The sequence below is a fragment of the Takifugu flavidus genome, chromosome 2 (assembly GCF_003711565.1).
Source record: "Takifugu flavidus isolate HTHZ2018 chromosome 2, ASM371156v2, whole genome shotgun sequence".
NCBI classification, from domain to species: Eukaryota; Metazoa; Chordata; class Actinopteri; order Tetraodontiformes; family Tetraodontidae; genus Takifugu; species Takifugu flavidus.
In genome coordinates, this window is record NC_079521.1 from 1,311,520 (window position 1) to 1,337,254 (window position 25,735).

The following is a 25,735-nucleotide window of genomic DNA, read 5'->3' on the forward strand; positions in this document are numbered from 1 at the left end:
GACGTTGAAGAATCATTCAATTATCGGCGGCGTGATGTAAAATAATTACCTGACTCACTTCCTGTAATGGCTGCGGCTAATTAGCCTCAGACTTTAGTTTTAGCGGAGAAAAGAAAGAAACATCCCAAACTCCCAGAATCTGTGTACACATACGTCGAAGCTGCTCCCTCATACTTCCTCTAAACATGCCTATTCAAACACACACACTCACACACACACACACACTCACACACACACACTCACACACACAGATCATGCAATATGGACGTCAGAGACAGACCTTTCTTCCCTTAATTAACAACTCTAGTCTCCTCTTAGTAAATTGAACCTTTGTCTTCTTTGCCTCCCTAGTTTGGTTTCAGCACCTGTCACAACAACCCCCCCCTTTACCACCACCTCTGATGCCACCATTACCTACACTGCCCCCCCCCCCCACCCCCCCCAACTGTAGTCATTATGCAAAACTCCACCAGAATGTGCTCAGCGTGAGGAGAAGAAAACAGCAATTATTCCTGATATTGTGTGATTTAGTCGGGATTGATATTCAACTATACTTCCAGGCTTTGTCTCGCCTGCCGCCGCCGCCTCAGCAACATACAGCGTAACTTTGTTTGAATCCCAGCTCTGAATGTCACTTTGTGAGAGGCACAATGGCGTCGCTGGCCTATAATATGACCTACAGAGCTTTAAAGACTGTGTGTGTTGACATGCAGCGCAGAGGGGGGGCGGTGATGTAAGCTAGCGACGATACACTGTGGTCATTGTCTTCCTGACCTCTCTCCTCCTGCGGTCCAACCATGCGTGAAGGCTCTACAGGCCCATGTTTGTTGTCCAACACATACCCACACACACATTCATATGCATGATATTGTGTCCTGGTTTTCTGTCTGATTTGATAAGAAGAAGAGCTCAGTCCACCAGACACTGAGCAGAACATGCTAAACCGGTCCATTATGGGGCTGCAGACGCCACCAGGAACCAGGAGTGCTGCACGTGGATCCCACAACCGCTTCTTCGGCCTTCCGTTTCTGCTTGATGGCCATAGGGAAGTGACCAGAACCGGAGACGGAGAGGCTGAAACGTCCGAATTTACAGAGGAAGCTGGAGGAAATGGAGCCATATATATATATATATAATCAAATGGATCTTTCCGCGTGAAGATATTTCTTTAATCGTGGCGCGTTTTGCCTCTCGTCCCCATCCCCTGACTTCAACCGCAGGCTGCTTAACAACTGTTTGGCACGTTAGTCCGGCGCTCGTTGCTGTGTTTTATTCGCTGCCGTGGGGGCTCCACCGCCGCCGCTGTGACCACTATAATAGTGCGCCCGGGAGGGGAGGCATGCTACTGCAGAGGCACACACACACACGCCTGCACACACACACACTTGGACACACAGAGACAGAGACATCTGCAGGTCACCATCATCATTGTGGGAATAATACCAGGGATGGTTATCATAAAGGGAAGCTTTGAGCTCCCCGGCCGTCTTGGGAAGATGATTTGGCTGCCCCGAACAATGAACTGTGGGAATCTGCTTGTCCCGCATTGATCTTCCTCCCATGGCATCCCCTGCAAGGCTGTCAGAGCGACGGACAGATAAAAAGATCCACAACATTTTTCTTTCTCCCTCACGGTGCCTTTCTTCTCCCTCTGTCAGGGGGGCTCCCACTGATCAGCGGGGGAGATCTGAAAGTTGAACTACCTGTTGACAGGACCTCTTAAACAGCCCTCAATGACATATTGTGCAGGGGGAAGCGGGAGAAGCCCCTGTTCATTCATATTTCACTGATCTATTGAATCAGCGCTCTCCTCAAAACCCTCCTTCAGCACTTTTTCCGTGGGTGAAAGCAGATGGTTTGTATTTCACGGAGGGTATTTGGGATTCGGGGCTCTGGAGTGATCCAGTAGGAACATTTTAACGCAAAGATATCGTTACTATCGTCAAATGTAATAAGCCACGAGGCGCTTGACATCATTTATTAAGGAGGAAGCTAAATGAGATGTGATCTTGCTGATGGTTGCACGTCCGTCTGCCTGTTGGGTAGCGTCAGACGGAACCGTCCACCTCCAGAGCGCCGCGTCTCTTCGACAGCGTGGTTATGAGTTTTGATCAAGAGGCTCTAGGCATGGGACGGAGCACGGATAGGATCTGGCAGCGTCGCCGCCACTGTCCTCGTGTGCAGTTCGGAGTGTTTTCGCCTCATTACAGAAAGTAATAATGCAGCGAAGTCAGAGAATGAGAGAGAGCGAGAAGGAAAGAGGGAAAACAAGGCTGGTTTTTATTGGATTAATTAGATGCCTTACAAAGACCACCTGCAAAAACGGAAGAAAACAAAGGCCAGAAGCAAACTCATATCTGGCCTGTTCAAACCATCCGAGCACCAACTCCGACTAAACCAACTTTACCCAGAGGTAATCGATCTTTGGAACGACGAGGGGGCTCTTGTTTGTACTTTGAAAACATACTCGCAGCTTTTGAACGGATCTGGGTGTCCCTGCTGCTTGGGTAATCACAAAATATTTAGCATTCAACGCTCAGCGCCTGTAACATATGGCAAATACCCATGTTGTCCCTCCAACGTCAGACTGCTGTTGCATCCCCCACACCCCACATCTCATTAATGATTTGGTGGGAATATGATGGAATCTAGCACAGTATGAATAGTGATTGATTTGTTTAATGCAACGAATTTGTCCATTAAGACTTAATGAGGTATTGCTTTGTGATTAGTCAGTTGGTTTTATGTCAATACACATCAAAATAACAAAGTAAAGTTCAAGTAATGGCTTTTCGATCCTTCTCTTTCCGCCCTTCCCGCATAAAAAGAGAAGGAAAACGTGCCGGCAGCATATGTAAGGAAGCCATTTGCAACTTTCCGCCACTATGAATCTACACAACAGACGTTTCAAAACCATCCCACTTCCTTTTACACACTTCAATAGTTTCTATAGTCGGAATTTGAAAAAAAACAACAAAAAAGCATCCAATTCCTTTAGCATTTATGTTGCGTAGAGCTATCGATAAGACAAAACTGAAGGCAGCGCGCTGGAATGCTGAGTGAACGACGCCTCCATTGTGTCACAGATACCACTAATAATTAAGCTTGAAGTGGAAAAAGAGGAGCAGGGGAGAAAATGCAGTGGCAGAAATGAGGCAAAATCACTTTCTGCCTGTACTGACATGCAGATGAGCGCGCGTGTTGACGTGTGCACGTGGCGCTCTGCTAAATATTAACCACCCAAAGTATGAAGACAACAGCTGAGCTGTCGTGAGAACATGCTAAAGGAAGTCGGTGTGGTTTTAGAGGTGTCAGCAGATCCGCTAGATTGAATGAGTTAGCATTGCTGCGTATGGCAAGAAAGGACGACACAGGTTGGAAAAACATCCAGTAAGGTGTCAGTACCAGCGCCCAGTGGACGTGTTGGACGGCACAACATGGTAAGGACAGTGGGACACAGAGACACAGTGTCAAGAAGCGTTTCTTTCATTCCGCCGGTAAGAACACGAACCATCTCGTGGATATTTTTGCATTAGCACAACAGCAGTTCATGTGAATTCTGCCTTCTTTGAGGTGGAATTGGGTGTCTTTTAAAAGACATGTGCCTATTGAATTACTGTCTGTAGTCAAATGAGTTGTATTGTCTGTGTGTGTGTGTGTGTGTGTGTGTGTGTGTGTGTGTGTGTGTGTGTGCGCGCCTGTCTTTGGATTTGCTTGTATTCTGAATGCATGTGTGTTGATATGAGCAGAGGGGGGATGTCACATAAGAAATGTCCTTTTTAATCAGGGGGAAAAATATAAAATGACTCGGGAGCAAGGCGAGCATATTAATGTGGCTCATTTGCATACACTCGTCAGCCAGGATACGTTTGTAAAAAACACAAACTGAATTCCTCAGTTCATTTCACAGTATTCTATTGTCTATCTGCCTTTGTTATACGTTAAAAGATAAAGGCAGAAATCAAATTGGAGAAAAGGGCAAGCTGCTATCTCCCCAAATGAGCAACAGCTCATCAGCCTAGTTTAAATCACAGATTTCGATTCCAAAAGGCAGCTGCCTCCGTAAAAAGGGGTCCATTCAAATAAGGACTCCTCCAATGGAAGCGCGCCTCCTGATGGAAAACGGGGTGTCACATAAATATAATTTAAAACCAAAGCGATTCAAAGGAGACTATCAGAGATTCCGTCGTTATTTCCGCGCAACAAAATAAAAACAGACAATGTGTGTGTGTATCCGCGATAATCATCTATTTTATTTAAATATAGCAGCCTTCGCTTTGCACGACCAAGGTGACGAAGCGGCCTCGTTAGGTCACCCGTGAGTTTGCTGAAACGACCTCCGACGCTCGGCCGTTAAAAACAAAGGAAAGGGAATTCAAATAGCGCCCCATAAGGGTCACATTCCTTTAATGCAAAGTGACAAATGGTCACAGTGTAGAATTCATGTCCCCGAGATAAGAATCCCCCAGCAGCAGTGAGTTGGAGGGGCGGGGGGGGCTCAAAGAACAGGGTCCCCTTATGTCCACTCACCTCCTACTGAAGCCAGTTAAACCATCCCAACCAGCGAGGAAACAAACGCGCCTTTCACCCTCTCAAGTGCTCTTTGCTTTAGAAACACACCGTAGGTGGAGCAAGCAACAAAGCCTGAGTACGGCGGGGTCCCGCACGTGCGTGCACGTATTCAGCCTGGCCGCGCTGCCCGGTTTGGGCCTACCCAGACTCAGATGGGCCCGGTTTCTCTTAAACGTCAGCTTATCTAAAGCCCTTGGTCCGCATCTCTGCGAACGGGGGTTCTGAACGATTAAAATGGTGTGTTATAAAACGGCGGCGACCGCTGTTACTAGGCAGCATGCTAATCAGCTTAATGAGATATTATACAATATTTTGTTGACCAAAGCAGAACGGTGCTTATTGTTTCTGAGGGTGTGACCCCTGCCAGCAGTAAAAGCAGCTATGGAGATGGATGTTCAGGCCTCCATCTGGAGCGCAGATGGATCTGCATTCAGACCGGGGTTACTTTGTTGCTTTTCTCCTTTGTTTACCGATGTTGCACATGTGAATCTATTCAATGACAGTAAAGCACATTTGGAATCTCGTGATATTATCACAAAGCTGCCATAACATCTGCTCTAGAGGTGTGACCTTCTGCCTCCTGCAGCCTTCAGACTACACGTTTGAGCGGATCCGTCTTAAATTGCATTAGCGAGCATTTCAATAGAGCCAATTAAAAACAAACCGAAACTTTTGTGACATAAGAGACTCGCAGAACGGGGGGAGAGGACAGGGAGAGCAGAGTGATTCACATCAAATGTAGTGCCACTCTCTAATGGAATGTTGTGCCAGGACGTGTCGTGTCAACTCGATAAGAATGTTGTGTTTACTGGAATAACCCCTTGGTTTTAAGTGCTATTGTTAATTTCATAATTGCAGTATTGTTGTGGCTTGCGAACAATGCCGTCATTGCGTTTCATTAAGGCGTGTAATTGGTGGAATTCTGATAGAACGGGCACAAGTAGCTTAATTATACAGCGCTCGCCGTGTTTGCAGAGTAATTATTTCACCCAAAATGTTGCCGCGTTAAAAAAAAGAAAAAAAGTTCCGAGGAGTCGCCGCGTTCCTCCAGACCTTTGCTTCGCGTGTTATTTCCGTGTGCTCGGCCCGGGGCTCAGGAACGTTCCCGTCGATTCTAACCCGTCCTCTCGCTCTGACCTTGCAGAATGGAGGACTCCAGTTTGTGTCTCGGCGTGTCATCGCCCACTGCGGATGCCCATCTGAGCAGCGCGGTGCTGAACGGCCGCTACCCCATCAGTCAAAAGCTCCACCAGCTCACGGCCCAGCTCGGACACGCCTTTCCCGACCTGCATCGCCCACAGCAGATCCCCGAAGAGAAGGCAGCCACGCCTTTGGACGAGAAGAGCCACCATGCGGCCCTCGCCAGCCAGTCCATTAGCAGTCAGATGGCGCTGTTAGCTAACCCCCTCAACCGGGATCTGGACGCGGGGGCCTTGAGCGGCTTGAACGGCCGCGTTGATCTGCAGCAGTTTCTCAACGGCCAGAATTTAGGCATCATGTCCAAGATGAACGACATCGAAGACGACGCCCGCAAGAACCGAAAGTACCCCTGTCCGTTGTGCGGCAAGCGCTTCCGTTTCAACAGCATCCTGTCGTTGCACATGCGCACGCACACGGGCGAGAAGCCCTTCAAGTGTCCCTACTGCGACCACCGCGCAGCACAAAAAGGCAACCTGAAGATCCACCTCCGTACGCACAAGCTGGGAAGTCTGGGTAAGGGCCGCGGTCGCGTCAGAGAGGAGAACAGACTCCTGCATGAGCTGGAGGAGAGGGCGATCCTGAGGGACAAGCAGATGAGAGGAAGTGGAACCCTGCAGACAGCTCAGACGCCCCACTTGGGCCTCAACAGCAGCAGCTCCAACACCCATCATCCGCAGATAGGCTCCGTCTGTGGCATCCTCCCCCCCTCTGGCCACGTCACTCCAGACACAGTTTCCCAGCCTTCCTCCTCGCCCAAACCAACGGGAGCCCAGGACGACCAGTCTCTGAACCAAACCTCGGGATTCCGCTGCACCTTCTGCAAAGGCAAGTTCAAGAAGCGAGAAGAGCTGGACCGCCACATACGTATACTCCACAAGCCCTACAAATGTACCCTGTGTGAGTTTGCCGCCTCCCAGGAGGAGGAGCTGATTAGCCACGTGGAGAAGGCCCACATCACGGCAGAGACCACAACGGGCCAAGGTACGGCAGGATTCGGCGACGTGCAGATAGCCAACGAGTTTCGCTGCGACGTGTGCGGCCAGGTGTTCAGCCAAGCTTGGTTCCTCAAAGGCCACATGCGTAAGCACAAAGATTCCTTTGAACACTGCTGTCAGATCTGTGGCCGTCGCTTTAAGGAACCCTGGTTTCTCAAGAACCACATGAAGGTGCATCTGAACAAGCTGGCCATCAAAAGCAAGCCGCAGCAGCCCACCGAGCAAGACATGGCTGCCGTCAACAGCATGAGCAATCTGGCCCAAGAAGCTCATGCCAACCTTTACTCCCGCTACATCTCCAGTCTCCAGGGAGGCTTCCTCTCTCCGGACAAGCAGAGCCTGACTGAGCAGCACCAAATGTTAGCTAAAGCAGGGATAGCCATGAAGGAAAAGGAAATGCTGGGAAAGCTCCTGGGACCGATGGCGGGAAGCATGAGCCACGGGCTCGGCGAAAATGAAAAACGCTCCCTCCTGGGCTGCCTCAGTCTCCTGCCGCCGCTCAAGTCGAGCTGCATGGAGCGCCTTCAGGCCGCGGCAAAGGTGGCTGAGATGGACTCCCTCAATAGCTACCAGGCCTGGCAGATAATGGCTCGAGGTATGGCCATGGACAGGGCATTCATGCCAAAAGAGCAGCAGCAGCATCCTCTACCGACGGGTCAGGAAGAGGATATGGGTGGTGTTGGTTCTCTGGCCTCCCTCTCCAAGGACAAGCAAGAGTATTCTATGATTGCTTCCAGTGATAGCTCCAAGCAGAAGCAATTTGCAGAGGCCTTGCAGGGATCCAAGGCTGCTGGCGGGACAATATTGTCCTTGAAGGAGGATGGAAGAGGATTCGAAGGCCACCGTGATGTTATGTCACACCACAGCGGCAGCGAGGCTCCCGGAGCCATAGCCGGCTTGGGAAGCCCAAACCTTGACTACAACCTCTCTGGCATGAAGGAGAAGCCTTCAGAATGCCCCGACTGTGGACGCTTCTTCAAAACCTACCATCAGATGATTGTCCACTCTCGAGTCCACGGCAAGGACAGGAGAAACCTGGAAGAAGCCTTCCAGCAGCAGGGTTTGGACGAACGCAGGGGATCTGCCAGCGACCCCGAGTCCCAGTCCATCAGCCGCTCCACCACCCCCGGTTCATCCAACGTGACGGAAGAGAGCGGAGCTGGAGGGGGACACTCCCAGACGGGAAGCGTCCAGGACGACAGCCCGCATCCCTCCTCGCCATCTTCAGGTGAGGACAAACCCGAGAGAATCAATGACTAAAGTGTGTTTTTCGCGTCCTTTAGCACCGTATTTTACCTTCAGATAAACGAGTCAACACTGTTGACGCCTCTGCGACTGTTGTTGTTCAACACACACACACACACACACACACACACACACACACACACATCCTGGTTGCTGTGTGGTAAAACGCCCTCCGAAATGTCTCATGTCGGTGGAGTGTGAGTAAAGGCAGCGAGCACAGGGCTGCACTCCGTTTAACCACGGCAATTAATACATGTGTTTAATAAAAATGCCAAATCCCAGCTCCCCCCTCCCCCGCCCGCTCCGGCAGGCCGGCCGCGGCCCGATAAGTGTATGTTTATTGGGATTAAGGGAGGCTCGTCGCTAATGATTACACAAGTTTTTAAAGGTAACTTTCGCTCGCTCCTCAGGGCGCGACGCCGACGTTAAGAAGCGCGCGGCGTAATTAGGTCACGAATACGCGATAATCAGTCGGTTTAAGCTAAACAAGGCGCTAATTAAAGATATACATATAAAGCAGGTCAAAAAACGGCGAACTTCATTTGCAAAAGCGACGATGTGCTTTTAAGTCTTTTGAGAAAATATATAAATAAATGGAAATATAAATCAAAGTGGCTTAGCTTAAGGCTGTAAGCAACTTAATTCCACCAGTGGAGATGGAATTGTTTATTTATTCACAGAGGCATGAAGTCCTTATCATGCCCGTGTAGTGTGATGGGTTTGAACATGGGACAGGCTATGTTTATTTTAATCTAAGAAATAATAACAGACAACCCCCACCTCAATTAGGAATTAATGAAAATGAGAGTGAGATAAAAACCTATTTTCTGTATAGAGACTATTAAACATAACACTTTCTCAACAGGGTGGGGGTGTTGCAGATGTAATTATCTTCTGCATTTTAATGCTGGAAGTTTCTCCTCTCTCGCTCGCTCGCTCTCTCTCCCTCTCCGTCTCCCTCTCTCGCTCGCTCTCTCTCTCTCTCTCCAGACTCAAGGACTTTCAATCTGATGGGTTTAGCGTGCGCCGTTCCAACAGTTCGGCTGTGCTTGGTTTACAAAAACGGGGAGAGAAACGGATTAAAATAGTTACTGATGGATAAATCCGTCAGTAACTATTTGAAACAAGGACGTTTTAAAGATGTTTGAGGTCGAGAAGGTCGCTCTCCTTCCAGACGTCGCGTAGAAGACGCAGCGCGGGAATTAATCTGATTATTGGCGACCTTGAGCGAAGAAAATCACCTATCGGTTTTCAAACAGCTCTGCGTTCGCTCCTGGTGTTGAACCGTCTGCGTGCGCGTGGGGGCGGGCCGTGCACAGGTGTGTCACGCCAGGATTAGAACGTAGCTCGGCGAGCCGGCGTTCCTCGGGTCGCGTTTTTCCCGCTGCTGCCGTCACGCGACGGTCCAGGCCGTCGCCTCCACGTGGGACAGGCCGCAGGAGCGCACGTGAACGTGGAAAAGACTCGCACGAGCTCAAACAATGGCTAACGGGGGAGGAAGAGTCTCGACACAAGCATGTTTCTTCACAACGTTATTCCCGATCGGCGCGCGGGGACTCTCGAATTAGAAGCTTTGACGTGCGATGAGGAAAAAAAAAGTGTCTGCGTCTCACGTCGACGAAGGTGTCGTGCTTTTTCTCTTGTTGTGTGCCACTGAATGAACCGTGCACGCCCGACCGCGCGTGCCTGAGCAGGAAGCGGCCACCGCACGGCTACACACATACTTCCATGCTTCCCGCTGCCGTTCCCTGGCTGACGTCTGCGGCAGCGCCATGAGGAATGTTGAGCAACAGGTAGATGCAGATCATGTGACTCCATCCAGTCACATCTCAGGCTTTAATGCTCCTTCACACCAGTAACCAACCAGTGGAAATCCTCAGTGCCAGATAGCGTCGCTCATTCTTCTCCCGCCATGTAGCTTAAGCGCACGCGGGTGCGTAAAAATAGGATTTTGTTGCGAGCGTGTAAGGCCTAAAGCGGCAGAAGTCCTCTTTACACGTACGTTTACAACCTTCCCAACATGCTTAGCGCCCACTCCCACCTCTTGGCTGCTCTTCTTTAGGATTCCGCTCTCCTTCCCTCCTGAGATTCCTCCCCATGACTACATTTATTTTCTTTAAAGGGGAAGACCATTTTAAAATGGCAAGGATTAGCCCGCATATCCCTGGTCTTTAGCACGGCTCAAACAGGCAGCAAAATGCTCATACAAATTAAATTGGATTTGCCAACTTGACGCCTTAGGTTATAAAGCGTGGATATTCATCTAATTGCAACGATGCAATGGGGGAGTAATTACATATGTGGACAAACTGTTACAATATAATTACTGTGTCATTAATAGGAATAAAGTAGCGCTGAGCTCGATGCTGCCATGAACGTGCACGCTGACAAACCTGATACAGGAGGCAAAGTTGAGTCAATAGTGATAATAGCAGTCTGTGGGTTTTACATTAAACTTATGGAAGGGGGGGGGGGTGCTTACTAGATTACATTCCCACACTGTAGTACAAGGTTTGTTAATTATCCTGAAGACGTCGTGCTCTGGTGGCAAAGATCTAAAGATGTTTTGAAATGATTATTATTCAATTCTGATCCAAATTTGGGACTTTTTTTTGTCCCTGAAGCGGCGCCGCGTCCGTCCACGCCGTCAGAGGCGAATAAACGCGGCCCGGCTCATCCCGGATGGTGTCTTTTTACATATATATGAAGCATTTATTAACCTCGTGAGATAAATAACACCCCCCCCCCCCCCTCCGTGTTCCTCGCTATCTTACACAGCGACACATTTAGCATATGCGCCAAAATAAATGGGTGTGAAATATGCATTAAAAATAATGAATAATGTCTTCTGTTGTTTCCCCCCCCATTTCCTCTCTGCATAAATTACTTTTCCTTTGTAATTGACATCCATCCTCTTTCACCACCCCCCCACCCCCACTATTCTTCTCTTCTCTATAATCAGAGAACTCAGTGGTTACCAAAACCTGACCCCCTCCCCCCTCCCCCCACTGGAAAGAGTCTGTCATATCTGTATTTTTTATGTGTCACCAAACTTAAATAGACAGTCATTGTGCTACAGGCACATTCATTCCCTAAGCGGTATTTTTGTACAGTAGGTCAGGACTCTGGTGTCTGCTAAATGATAAAAGTTCCATTCAAACACACTAATTGTCAGTGTGCCACGCTGATTGACACGTCTCGGATAAATGCAGACTTAGTATTTTTGTACACGCTTGCACAATAAAAAGGCCAATTTATTTCTCTGTTCTTCTGCCTCTTATTCCTCGCGCAGTTCATTTGATTCCAGCCTTCCGCTCTTCCGGACCGCTTCTCTCCCAACCAGTCTCTCAGACTCAATTTGTAAATATTACCCATAGTGGGAATTAGCCGTGTCTTTTTAGATATTTTAAAATTCCAATTTTATTCCAAAGAGTGTGTTTGATCAGGGGGAGGACGGCGAGCCTCCGTTTGCTCCTCGGTATTCCTGGGTGGCTATCAGTGGCCGGCCTCGTCCTTATGAAACATTTATCAGCCTGTTTTATGTCTTAATGATCGTGTTAGGATTCCCTGCTTTGTTACCGAGCCAGGACGGGGGGGGGGGGATGAAAAAGGAAAAATGGACTGTTGAGACAGTAAAGGAGAGATTATGAAAAGAAGAGAGAGACGTGGACGACCCAAAAGGGAGAGAGAGAGCAGAGATGACAGGACATCACATTCTTCAGTAAACAGCATCACATTATTCCGTCCGCTCTTCCCAGCTCTAAATCTTTGCCAAAACATAGCTTTCCATTACACACACATGCACGCGCGCGTGCACACCCGCCCCCCCATTCTTTTTTATGTTTTTATAATTAAAACATAATATTTATCTTTCCATAACAGAAGGCTGCCTTACTCTGTCAGGTAGTGTGTTTGCATATTAATATTCCTAATACATCAACAAGCTATCTTCTTCAGTGTCATTGCTTAAACGCAGCTGGGAGAGAGAAGAAGAAGAAGAAGAAGGTGACTCGGGAATGGAGCTCCGCGCTGCCACTGGGGGAAAACAAAGTGGCTGAGGCCGAAAAGAGGGAGAGGAAAACAAGGATATAAATCAGCGCTGGACGCTCAGACCCAGAAGCACTCGCTTCTTCCTGAGCAAGCCACTTCCCAAACTCTCTGCCGGTTTTCCGGGTCGCTCCTGCCCTGATATATGTGTATTTTAGCGTCTTTAACAGCGGATCGGGGTGGTCGGAGAGCGGCGGGGGGGGAATGCCGGGGGGGCCTTTTTCCTATTTGGTGACAGCTGTGTGATTCCATCAATGTGGGATTCCTGAGAAATGAGGCGGGCCTGTTGGTCCGGGAACGGATGCGTCAGGACCATGAGGCAGCAGAGGTAGATTCAGGAATACACATGCTTTAAGTCCAACTGTCCACTATTTATCCTTTTAACCCCCCCCCCCCCCCCCCCCCCCCCCCCCCCCCCCCCCCCTCCCCCAGTTATGGCGTAATGGTGCTCCCCTCTGCTGGTCCAGCCTGACTCGGTCGTCTCTGGCTTGCCTGTTTTTTATTCCTTCTCTGGTCCTCCACACGCTCCTGCTCCTGTTAAGGGGGGGGCCCTTAACCCCTCTGACAGGTCACATAAAAACCTTTTGTGTCAACATCACATTGCTGAAAGTGACATAAACATTTTTTGGAGGCCTTTTTTTTTTGTTTTTTTTTAAGTTGTGTACCACAAAAGAGAAGGGAGAGGCAGCAAGGGGGGGGGCACAAAAAGGGTGGAAAGTGAGGGAGGGATTAAATCCAGGGATTAAGATCTCTGAGCTTTTTTTTTTCCTTTTTTTTTTTTGAACTCTCTCCCCCTGCCACATTCCAATTGTTCTTAAAATATTTGGCAATGTCAATTAGTAAGTGAGCAGAGCTCGCTGATGAACACAATTTTCCAGGCGACTGAGCGCCCTATTGTTGTGGAGCGACCAGCAGATTTCTGAGGTCATTATCATTCCCTGTTAGCCGTGCCCAGCTGCTCTCCTCTCCACTCCAGCCAAACTCTCCTCTCCCGTCCTCTCTTTCTCTAAATACACCGATTCTGGCGTGGTTAATGGCAGCCAGCAACAGGACGAACAGAGCTAACGAAGGTGGGGAGGGAGAAGATTAGTTTCCCTTCATCCACGTTAGTCAAATAGATGTCGACGTCCACGGTGAAGGTTCGGATTTTGGTTCCGGATCGTCGAACGAGGTGTGTTTCTACCAGGGAGTTTTAGAGTCTGTCGTTTTTGTGTAGAAGAAGAAGAGGCGGCACATCATTTCCTGTGGCGCGCGAGGGGGCGGGGCTTGTCACTCAAAGCCAGGCAGCGCTGTCACTCACTGCCACATTTGCCAATAGGTGAAACACTAACGCAGAAAACACGCGCAGTTTTATTTTAGTTCGCATTTAAGGCTGTAAGCAATTATAAATTATCCTGCTTAATCTGCTTATAAAGATATTTCTGTGTCAGATCAGTAAATGCAATTTGATTTAAGCACAAAACAGCTCATTTGGCACTAAAATTAACAGGGTCAGAAAAACACAGAAATGTTTGTTCACGTGCACATTGTAAATAAATCAAGGGCAGGATTTTTTTTGTGTGTGTGTGGAATAAAGCGTGGTTAGACGTGGTTGATGGGGCAGAAGAGGACAGGAGAGAGAGAGAGAGGAGTTGTGGGGGGCGAGCGAACGGCAGGTGATGATTACATGTTGCAGTTCAGACCTGCAGTTAGAGAGATGCAGCCTTTGAGAGGGAAGAGGATTAGCAGTCTCATAAAGGAAGTAAGGATGGAGCCTCGAGGAAGGAAACATAATTTGTTTTGGAAAAAAAAGGAGAGAGAGAGAGAGAGAGAGACGACCTGGAGACGCACACACTCAATATAAGGGTATTACGTCTTTACCTTAACCTTCACACTTTATTGATGCACAAGTAAGCAGCACATTTTGTTGAAAAGTTCTATAGAGCGCTTCGTTCAGTGTTTGTTCTGGACGTGTCTTCTGTAAGCTCCGCCCACCGCTATCAATCCTTATCGCTATTTCATAAATCGTAGCTATTCTCGCAGTTTTGCGCGCCACTCGATGCACTCGGAAAGAAAACGACTTCCTTTTATTGCGCCTTATTTGCGACCCTTTATCCAAACGTCGCATCAGTTCTGTGTTTTAGGGAATAATGTGGAGAGAAACTCGGAATAAAAGTCTGATTTGCGTGTCAGTCGTAGCGATGCTAATATGCTCCCCGAGGCCTTTCCCCCCTTGCTCTTCTCATTTGTGTGCTCTTCCACCACCGCTGCGCCACCTCTCCTCCCACACATGCGCGCGCTCCCTCTCCCGTCGCTTCGCTTCCACAGAAAGCGGGAAAACTTTCATCCCTGTCTTGGAACACGGAACATCTTACTCGGGACATGGAACCTCCGGGTTGAAGCGGGCTTTGATGCCATGTGATCCGCCGTGCGTGACGAGCAAAGACAATATATGTTCCTCATTGCTGTTAGTAAGAGGTGTATTTAAAGCCAAGACCCCGAGTGAGTGTGTGTGTGTGTGTGAGAGAGAGAGAGAGGGAAGGAAAAGGAAGATGGCGAGAGAGAAAAGTGAAAAAGGGTGAGCGGCATCAAAGCGCTGCTCTCAGCTGCAGCTGCCAAGCTTCCTTGTCCCCAGTTAGCAGCCATCCAGCTGTCAGGCTGTGCGAAGAGGAAGAGAGGGGGGAAATCTCTCACCAGCCATATGGTCTCCAGTTCTGTCAGAGACACTCTGCGCTCTGTGGGCAAATGGCAAACTCATATATCTAATCAACACTCTTAATATCCAGACCTGAGACTGAAACTCGCCTTTCCGCAGCGTGACATAACGGAGCCTCTCCAGACTCTTTGGCTGTTCTCTGCTGATGTGAGCTGGAAACCACCACAAAGTAGCCGTCATGTTGTGGTAACGGGGGAAAAAGATCCATACTTTTGACTCTTGGCCCTTGCTTAGACTGTAAACCCAAAAGGTGAAGGTTTGAGACGTCAAAGCAATTTGTAATCAGGCCCGTTTCTCTTTTGATTCCCCTGATTTCAGCTCACACCGTCGCCTAATTTCCCAAGCGAATGATGCTAATTCTCCGGACGCGTCCTTGTCACTCCTCTCCTGTTCCAAGCCAAAAAAAATAATCAGCACCTTGGATGCTTCCTGTCTCTTAGCCGAGCAGAAGCCGTCAGCTGCGGCCCAGCTAGCTCCAGAGAGAACGGGCGTGGATGTAGCTTTGTGCTATGCCTGCTAGCAGGATGCTACACCTGCTCAGGCCTCAGCAGCTATCAGCGGAGGCACGGAGCATGTCGCCTGAGCAGAGGCGGCGTTAACTGGTTTAGATGAGAGATGGCGACAGATGAGTGGAGCTGAGGTACGAGGTGACGACAGGGAAGTTCTCCAAGACCCACAAATCTTCTCTCAACCCAACAACCTGAAGCCGAGGCCATTAAAACCGCCGAGATCGCCTAGATGGATACAGTGGCAGTAATAGTTTGGAGGGACAGTAACTTTAATGGCCCCACTGGGTTTTTAATGAGTGTTGTGCCCCAAACAAAATGAGCTAATTAGTGCTATCATGCATATATCAGACCCTGCGTACACCCATGTGTTCTCAGGCACACACACTTGGCTGCACCCATTTGTGACAACCTCAAATGATCCAGAGGTTTTTAGTTGTAAAGTCTGCTTGTTTTTATAAGTCGGTCCCTCCAGGAACGTTGTAATCATGACAATTAACACAGGCGAAACGGTCGCTTTGATTGTGCTTTGAAGTACATTTGGAGTTAGCATCGACTTTAGCAAATCTGTCTTACATAAAATATCTAAAAAACAACAACAGGGAACCACCAAAGTTAGTTTCTGTCTCAGTTGATCCCCAGCTGCAGACAATTTCCTAAAGTTCTACGTAAAACCGGGGGTGAAAGAGAGATTTAAGATTTTCTTCACCCGCGTTTTATCGCTTTTATCGACTTTGGGCTGCGGACGTTTGGCGACGTCAACGTTTTAACGTAGAGCAGAGCAGATTTTTAGGAACGTTTCAGTGCTGAAGACGAGAAAACCACCAACAAGAACCTTCTTTTTTCCACGAAACTCCTCATTTTTTCTGTTCGAATCCCACCGCGATGCATTTTACCGGCTGTACGGTGCGACTGGAACTGAGCAGCGTCACAATCCAAACACACACACACACTCACACGAGGCCGCGTGTCCGGTTTGTAAGTGCTCTGATCCTGTCTGTGCTGGGAGAAAAAGCAGAAGAACTCTGCCATGAAGCAGCGTGAGGAAAAACGGGGCTTAAGCCAATATCCCGGCGTTTGGACCGGAGCTGTTGTTACCTGACTATAAGCCTCATGTTTGTCACGCCGCCGCCTCTGGTTGACCACATCGCCCCGGCAGCCCCACACTTTATTCCTCTCGCACTAAGCCTATTATAAAATCAATAAACAATTGAGTTTTTTTCTCCCAGTCCTTTTAAATCTTTTTCTCCTTTATACATCCTTTGGGATGAAGGGGAGGCATGAAGGCCGCGCGGACACTTCAAGAGCACCAGAAAAGGAGGAAAGAGCGGCCGTTTATTTGGATTTTAAACCACCGTCGCCTCCCTGAGAACGGGAGCGGATGGAATTCTGCATCCGGAATCAGACGTTTGGTCCTGGTTGAGGAAGAGGAGATTTATTCTCTTCGGTTTGACTTTGATCTGGGTCGTCGCACCGCTGCGCATCACCTGTGATGGAGGGATTTTTAATTGTCAAATTCTCGAAATGCAATAACCTCAGCGTTGATAAAAATCACCCCCCCACACACACTCTCACACACACACTCTCACACTCGGCTGACAGCTGATTTTCAAATTAGGCATCAAAGTGAAAAAGTGTGAGCAGATTTTAATTCCTTTTGACGATCCAAACTCATATTTCAAACTCCGCGGTGGGCAGAGCCCGATCCCACCTCGCTCTCCCTCCACCAGTCACGGAGAAGGTGGGAATCGGGACGTCTGCTCCGGCGCCCCCCCCCCCTCTTTCCCAACTTCCCACTTTGTTTACTTCAGGAGATTTCTTGGAGTGCAGATACGGTAATTACCACTGATCAAAACCAGCTCAGGTTTCTCTGCCGATGCCTTTGATGTGGGCCTGACGTGGTGCGTCGCCACATCATCAGGAAAATGGAAAGCAAGCAATTTGCGGGAAGGACGCGAGCTTTAGTCGATCCTTTGTTGACAGGTTCCAGGATGTTTCCGATACGGCCGCGTTGGAGACGCCTGCGGATGGTGAAATTACAGCAGCGCGTCCCTCATTTTTATTTATTTCTCAAATCTGGCCTCGACAGGGTGCGTATTGTTCACCCTGCCGTACATCAGAAGTAGATTAGTTATGTGTTCTGGCAGCTTGGGGGGGGGGGGGGGGGGTGTCATTTCATCGTTCTCCATTTCCACACACCAACTAGTCTCCTTTGTTCCGTGTTTTAATCTCTGCGAGCAAGCGTTTTAGGAAAGGGCGGCGTTGAACGCCAAGGTTCTGAACAGACCCGTTCTCCGGACTCAGCTGCGCCTCCAAACCGGCTCCTGGAGGCCCGAACGGGCATTTGACAGCGACAGATTTCGGCGAGCTGTCGGTTGCGTCATCTTGGAGTTCGGTCTTCTCGCGGGCCCCCGTCTTGGCTGACCCTCTCTTCAGCATGTCCACTATTGGCCGACCCCCCCCTCCCCGCCCGGGCCCGGCTCCGGCTGGATAACTCAAATGTCGCTAGTAGCATCAAGACGGTCACAGAGCTGCGGACAGTTGTCCCGAACCGCTTGGACTTTCTCCGCCTGTCCTTGGGTCCCCAGAAAGAGGGCTCGTGATCCAGGCGGGGGTACATCGATGTTGGTTGAGCATTTGGCCGGCTCGCCTCTATCCCCAGAGTCCGTCCTCCACATAGAGCCTGTGTGGGCCGCCGTCGGTGGCGACGATGCTTCGGGCAGCATGGCGTGGCCATGTGTGTCACGTCCCCTTTGTCGTGGCGACAGACGGAGGGCTGCTCGATGGCTATCGTCCCGTCACATTTGGACGGTGCCGCGTTGCCTTAGAGGCTGACAGTGACTTGCCTTATTGACAGAGAGCTCTCTTATCCACCTGGTTCAAAGGGTCTGTGTGCTGGAGATTGGCAGGCGTTTCATTTTGCCACTTCCACTGCTGTCAGCCTGTTTAGCTTCTGTTTCTCTCTGCGCTCCTATGACACGTTCGATGTACAATCATTTTCATACTGTGGAATGACTGCATGCGTGTGTGTGTGTGTGTGTGTGTGTGTCATACGTCTGTTTACCAGGAGAAGTGAAGCAACAGAACCGCTCCCTCCTTTTGCTACCCGTGTTTTACTTTTTCTTCCCCTTATTTCCACTGGGAGGAACACTGACCTCATTTGTGAGGACAATAACCCCCTTGACTTTGGGGATTAAGACATGAAACCTTTGTGGATTAATTAGGTTCAGAGCTGAATTCATTTTGTCACCAAGGAAGGCAAAGAGAGCAAGAGGAAAGGGGAGGATATGGGTTGTAGGCTCCATTATGAATTTGCTGTTTGCCCAGATAGATATATTAAAAACAAATGTGGGACTGATCACAAATCCCCGGGCAGAATAGAGCTGCGTTGGTTCAGTGGGCATTAGCATGGAAGGGGAAGTGTAACACTAACTGTTAAATCAGAGCAAGCATTATAGAGTCTTATACATCAGTGCTGACTTCAAACCGGGGTTTTGCAAGCATGGGGGGAATGTTAGCCCGCTGAGCTTAAGTCTTTGGCAAGGTTGCACATGCAAATATGGTTTGCCGGACTATCTTCACCCCACAATGGGCTGGAGACTGAATCTGTGCATTCACGCCTCTAGATCTACTCTTAAGCTTGTCACACATATTGTAGCGAGTAGCGGTCCCGACAATGCCGCAGGAATCACATTATCTCAGTTGTCTTGGTAACAAAGCAAAGTGTTTGTTTTCCAAGATGCAGTGCAATTGCAATTTAGACGCTTTACACCTATTGGGCTTCTTCTCCCCCCCCCCCCAGTCAAGAGCATATGTTGTTTGAATGTATCTTTAGCTCGGAAAAGCAGGCTGTTAGCTCGATGTTTTGTTTACAAAATAACAAAGGTGTTTTCTTCACCGAAGGCCCGACAGCAGACGTGTTAATGCCTGTTTCGTGTCAGCGTTCGCTCGCGCTAAATAAAAGCCAGTGTTGTCTTATTAGAGTAACACCTTCTGAACGCGACAGCCCCAGGTAAAGCTAGCGCTCCCTCCTGCACCCCGTGCTAAACGTGTGCTCGATGAGACACTCTCATCGGTTTAATTTACAACTTTACAACTCATGTCTGAACAATTCCTGGAGATATCTATATAGCTGTCTCTTTTAATGCGTTAGCGTTAGCTCGTGCATGTTTGTGCTGACGCGATAAGAACTTTCCCTCAATATCCGACTTGATGAGACAAAAGCTTCCATGGTGGGATTGGAGAAATGTTCCAAAAGGTTCTTCAGCTGAGCCTTGCCAGCTACCAAAGAGCTTGGAGAAGTTGGGAATCGTCCTCCCGGGGACACAGGTTTATTCCGGACGACTAGCACTCGTCCCTAGTGGTCTTCTACACTCTTTCTATCCCCTGTCTTAAGACGTGGGGCTAAGTCGGAGCTAAGCATACAATCGCCTTCTTAGGGGGGTGGGATGGGGTGGGGGGGGGGGGGGGGGGGGGGTCGGCCAAATGCCACCTCTCCTGGCAGCGGCTGCAGGTGGTGTGTAATCGTGCAGGCACAGTACTCCCAGGACCAGAATCAGGTATTTTGCTATTAGACACAGAGCTAAGGAGTGGATTTTCAGGAATGGTAAAAAGGATATGGAAAGCTGTTTTGGACAATCCTCTGTCCTTTCTATGTCGTTTGTCCTTCTCCGTCCTGGTCTGATCTTTGAGCCCAACCCCCTCCCCCTTCCCTTTCTACCTTTCTTGCTGGTTCTTGACATAAAGGGATTTTGTTTCCTCTGGCATCCTCCCTTTTCCATCTTCTGGAGAGGAGGACAGAAAAAGGGATGAAGGATTGAAAGTTTGCGGAGGAAAGTTTTTGGAGGACATTTCTGGATTATGTTCACAAGGCACAAGCTGCTCACAGTGTGAACATGGCACGTTGTCAATGAGATCTATTTCCATGACGATTATTTTTATACTCCAACAATCGGGGAGCCGACAGCACATTACCACAGGAAAAAAAAAGAAAAAAAAAATCTTTCTTCCAATTTGATACACCCAACACAACAGCAAACGTTTAAGCTACGTACGAACAAAGCCACCAGAGAGGAGCTAACGAGGAGATCTCCTCTCCTCCTGGTGGAGGAAACCAACATCCTAGTGTACCCAAGTGTCCCGTTGAGTTGTCAAGCGCAAGTGCACGTCTTCTGATCGCGTGCGCTCCGCTGCTCAGCGTTGCGGTAAATGCCGCATCTTGATGGCTTCCTCAAATCCGGCGTGTTGAACAGGTGAGACGCTGCCTGCGAGTGAAATTTCTGACACGGGAGTTAGCGCCGTGTCACGCGCTCCCATCTGCACGCCTTCAAAACTGCACGGCTTGTTTAGGAAGGATTCAAACCTCCCTCCCGGAGCTGCGTGTCCGGAGGAAAAAAAGGAGGGAAAAAAAGGACATTTGTTGTCTATCAGTATGGCGACTGATTGGGAATTCGCTGCCATATTCGGTGTCACTGTTTGACTCGGTGCTTGGCAGCCGGAAACAGGGCGCAGATTGAGAGACGGTGTCGCGGGGAGAAGGGAATATCTCGTTTCCACGGCGTGCCACCATCCCTCACGAGCCTCTAAACAAGACGAAAACAACCCGTCACTTCCACGTCCCGCTTTAAGGCTGCGATTCGCCTCCGGTGCGGCTCCTCTACCTCCAGTCTCGTGTGCTCAGTGGGCTGTTGGAGGGCTTTCTGCGAGACAGAAGGGCTTGGCTGCAGAGTGGGGTGGGAGCCAACCATCTTGATGATTTTTTCAGGGTGCATCACCATCTCTCTCGGAGTGCCAAGCGTGCACCAAGGCCATGCCATTCAACGTAGAGAGCGAGCGGTTGGGCCACACCAGCACCCACTTCCTCGCTGGTTCTTGGAGTCCCTGAAAGGAAGATGAAGGCGGCTGCCACGATAAAGACAAACACTGTGATTTCTCTGAGCAATAGAATTGCAATTCAATGAAGCAGTAATGAATGCGGCGAAATAGTTGTCTCGTGGAACATTTTGCGAACTCGATTAGAGGTGCTAAAGCATTTATTTGGGAAGTCTGTTATTGCAGGCATAAATTGTGATGTCAGCACAGTTTACCTAATTTTATTTATATATTCCCTGGGTCAACGTTGTTTCATAAATGAACGTGAGATTTTGGTCTTATTGCCATAATGAGAGGATTTAGGTTTTAACCAAATAGTTGCTGTCTGCGCTATATTAAGTAATCCATTCAGTTTAGTGTTTCCAGTCAAATATAATCGCTTATAGATTAAATGCATGCAAATGAAGCCGCGCGTTCAAACTCTCCATTATGACACGGAATCGTATTTTAAGGTGTCATAAACGGGAGCTGTGCTCTTCGAGGATTTTCGCTCTGTTTTTTGGGGCTTTTTTTCCTTTCTTTTCACCTTCCCTCTCTCCGAGGTTTAAATTAACGCCACATAACACCGATCAATGAATCCCCGCTAATCGTGTTAGACATTTTGTTTTAAAATACCAGCACCCAGCTGGTGGCTCCCAGCACTCATCTGTTTGTCTGTCTTTCTCATCTCTCTTGCTCATTTTGTACCTCTGTCCACCCCCCCACCCTTGGTGTGTTTGTTTTACTGAGTGGAGGGGGGGGGAAACCTGGACCTGCTCCTTGCTATCACACATCTGACCATATTTCAAACCCAAATGAAGCCTCCAGTCTCCTTTTTTTTTTTTTTAAATCAAAAAAACCAGCCCCCCTATTTTGCTTTAAAGGTCAGACATTAGTTCTGGTAAAAAGTGATCTGTGGATTTATGACTTTAGCCCTGTTGTTGCGGCACCTTTGTAATGGAAGATTCAGCGGGGAAGCTTAACGTTGCATTGTTTTGCTTTGACAACGCAGCCACAAGAGCCCGTGCAGCTGTTCCCCGCGCTCACAATGGCAGATTAATTAACACAATCATGTGGCGCTGGCTCCAGCTCAACAGCCAGGTCTGCGCGGAGATAGATAGGTAAATCCTATACATGCGTTTCCAGACGACCACTGAACGCCCCGCGATGCCACGCCCTGACCAGATTGATTTGACTGACTGGTCAACTCCAGTCATTAAAAATTAAGGGTGAATAAGGGGATCTTTTACTAATTGGACTGATCCTGACATCGTCGACTTTGTGCATTTTTTAGACAGCTGGGATCATTAACGTGCACGTGTGTGTGTGTGTGTGTGTGTGTGTGCTCAGGGTGTTTCTCATGTATACGGGGGTTACTGGCATCCTCTTTCCATAAATGGCAAATGTGAGCAGCAGCACATATGTGTTTTCGTCAGCACGTACAATGCATGTGCACGTGCACGTGTGCTCCCTCCGCCCGTCGTCAGCCAGGCTGCAAGGCTGCTGCCATTAGACGGAGCCCTCTCATTAAAATTCCGCCGACTGACCTGTCTCACTTACTTACTTAGTTCCCTGACATTTTAAACTGTCTATTATGCTGCCCGGCTTTCAGGTACAATGTTGTGTAAATGGCAAGTCCAAAAATTATGTATCTTTTACATACTGTCATCCATCAGGGGTGGGAAGGAGGCGGCAGCTGATGGATCGGACCGAGCGTTGAAATTATTACTGGAATCTGTGATCTTTTCAAATTGATCGTATCACTTCCTGTCCCTGCTGTCAGTCTATCAGCACCTGTCTTCCTGCCTCAACCCTCCTTCCTCCTCGCCTCCTTCTCTTGTTTGGCTTCTTTTTATACCTCTCTCTTTATATATGCTTCATTACATTCAGTGACGCACATCTGCCCTCCGTGTCTGGCGTGAACTTGACCGCAGCTTGTCAATATTTTACCCTTGGTGCCCCCCGTGTAGATATAATGATCACTTAACACTCAAGAGTAAAGCAAGGAGGAAATTAGGGCGTCGGCAGCAGAGAGGACAACAACACTGAACCAATTATGTTCCTTTCAGCCCAAGCATTCTCACGTTAATGAAATCCCTTATCATAAGGGGAAGAGGAGGGGGGGCGACAGGTGCACAAAATGTACATCAGACATTTATCTTAAAATGAAGAGAACAGCCTGCAAGAATAATGTAGCGATAAAGTCCAGGCAACAAGTGTGTGTCTTTTTCCCCGAGTCATTCGTCCTGTGTTTTGCCAGAACAGAGGTGGCAAAAGAGGGAGGAATGTGTGTGTGTGTGTGTGTGTGTGTTGGGGGGCACAGTGTATCGCACGTCGGCATCTTCTGAAAGGACAAATGGAAGACACGCCCCACGTAACATTTGCAGTATTTACCGTCCTGCAAACTGTCTGCCCTTTGCTTTCCTGGATGAGATCAGTGGCAGATGCAGCCGGAGAGATTCTGACGACGCATCAATAACGAGCCAGTAGGCGGGTTTATTCACGGTTATGGGGTGTTTGGTTGGAACTGGAACGTTCAAAATGCCTCCAAAAATATTCAGGCAACAGTTAAAGGAGCTAAACGCTGTCTAACATCCTCCTTTACCGAAGGGTATTTGGATTTAGGCATTTATTGTTGTTAGCACCTGTGCTAATAAGGACATCCTCTGTGGGAGCGGGTCCCTAACACACCTTTAGGAGGACCATGCTTGAATGGACACGGGTCCTGGTCCTTATTATCCCCGTCTTGGATCATACTGACGCTAACATCTGCTCTGGGCTGCAGTGTTTGGGCTTCTTTCTGTCTCTCCTGTAAAAGAAGGCTATCTGATTGGAAACAGATCTGGGGCGCCGGGGGGCTCGCCCCAGCTCGTTGAATTTAATGACCCATTTCCTCTGCTGACTCGTGCCGCAAGCAGTTAAACGACACTTAAGGCGCCCAGAGGTTTCCTATCATGGGACCAGAGGGTGGGGGGAGTCCTGAGGACACTCGCTGTAGAGACAGTGTGAGTAATAGTGAGTGACACGGCCCCGCTACCAGGCAGCAAATCAAAGCCCGTTTCCCCAGCAGGACGTCAACGTGCACCCACCACACTGTCAAGTCAGAATCCCAGCGCATTCCAAGATTGTGGGCAGCGCCGCCACGGTTTCGACAGCACAATTTAAACACCGCGTCACTCGTCCTGTGTGGGCAAGGCGCGCTCACCTCACGCCATCTGAACCCCCTCAACGTGAAACCCTGCCTCAAAATGGACCTCTGACGGCAGGAAAGAGACAAGTTCTGCAAATTAGCCTAAAATGACTCACCGTATTTTAACGACCATAAGGCGCACTGTATTAAAAGGCGCAGTCTCAGTTATGGGTGCTATTTCTGTATGTAAAACATACTAAGGCGCACCGTATTATTAGGCACATGCTGAAACATACAGTAAAAAATGACAACGGAAGTAAAACAGTAAGTTTCAACGCATTTATTGAACAAAATATTCATTCTTCCGCCACAAAACCATCAAAGTTTTCATCTTCTGCATCTGAATTAAACAGCTGCACTATTTCAATGTCCAACAAAAAGCTCTTACAATACATGAAGACGGTATCATAGCCCCTGCGTCTACAATCCACCCACATATGGTGGCATAACTTGCCCGCCGCTGCCTCATAGTCTTTGTGAAGGAGTGTTCGCCTTTCATCATCCAGCGCTCTGTCCGTGTCCGTGGCAGCCGAGAACCACGGTGAACGACGAAACCCTGGTTAGGGTTAGGGTTAGGGAAGATGGCCGCCCTCTCCTGGTTAGGGTTAGGGTTAGGAAAGATGGCCGCCCTCTCCTGGTTAGGGTTAGGGAAGATGGCCGCCCTCTCCTGGTTAAGGTTAGGGTTAGGGAAGATGGCCACCCTCTCCTGGTTAGGGTTAGGGAAGATGGCCACCCTCTCCTGGTTAGGGTTAGGGCTAGGGTTAGGGAAGATGGCCACCCTCTCCTGGTTAGGGTTAGGGCTAGGGTTAGGAAGATGGCCGCCCTATCCTGGTTAGGGTTAGGGAAGATGGCCGCCCTCTCCTGGTTAGGGTTAGGGAAGATGGCCGCCCTCTCCTGGTTAGGGTTAGGGAGATGGCCACCCTCTCCTGGTTAGAGTTAGGGCTAGGTTAGGGAAGATGGCCGCCCTATCCTGGTTAGGGTTAGGGCTAGGGTTAGGGAAGATGGCCGCCCTATCCTGGTTAGGGTTTGGGTTAGGGAAGATGGCCACCCTCTCCTGGTTAGGGTTAGGGCTAGGGTTAGGGAAGATGGCCGCCCTATCCTGGTTAGGGTTAGGGCTAGGGTTAGGGAAGATGGCCGCCCTATCCTGGTTAGGGTTTGGGTTAGGGAAGATGGCCACCCTCTCCTGGTTAGGGTTAGGGAAGATGGCCACCCTCTCCTGGTTAGGGTTAGGGAAGATGGCCGCCCTCTCCTGGTTAGGGTTAGGGAAGATGGCCACCCTCTCCTGGTTAGGGTTAGGGTTGGGAAGATGGCCGCCCTCTTCTGGTTAGGGTTAGGGTTAGGGAAGATGGCCACCCTCCTGGTTAGGGTTAGGGCTAGGGTTAGGGAAGATGGCCGCCCTCTCCTGGTTAGGGTTAGGGTTAGGGAAGATGGCCAC

General features: G+C 49.1%; 1 protein-coding gene across 9 annotated transcripts in view; it reads left to right on the forward strand.

Moving 5' to 3' along the window:
- The window catches only part of znf536 (zinc finger protein 536), a 140,236-nt gene that overhangs the window by 63,878 nt on the left and 50,623 nt on the right, over positions 1 to 25,735 (forward strand). For 7 of the 9 annotated variants that reach the window (XM_057017010.1, XM_057017043.1, XM_057017069.1 and 4 more), the window contains one exon: positions 5,717 to 7,995. In XM_057017010.1, coding sequence (XP_056872990.1) covers positions 5,718 to 7,995 — 2,278 coding nt within the window. In that variant the 5' untranslated portion in view covers position 5,717. Of the gene's footprint in view, positions 1 to 3,331; positions 3,498 to 5,716; positions 7,996 to 25,735 lie in introns of those variants that run through there. The other 2 variants (XM_057017060.1, XM_057017052.1) reach the window with 2 other exon arrangements.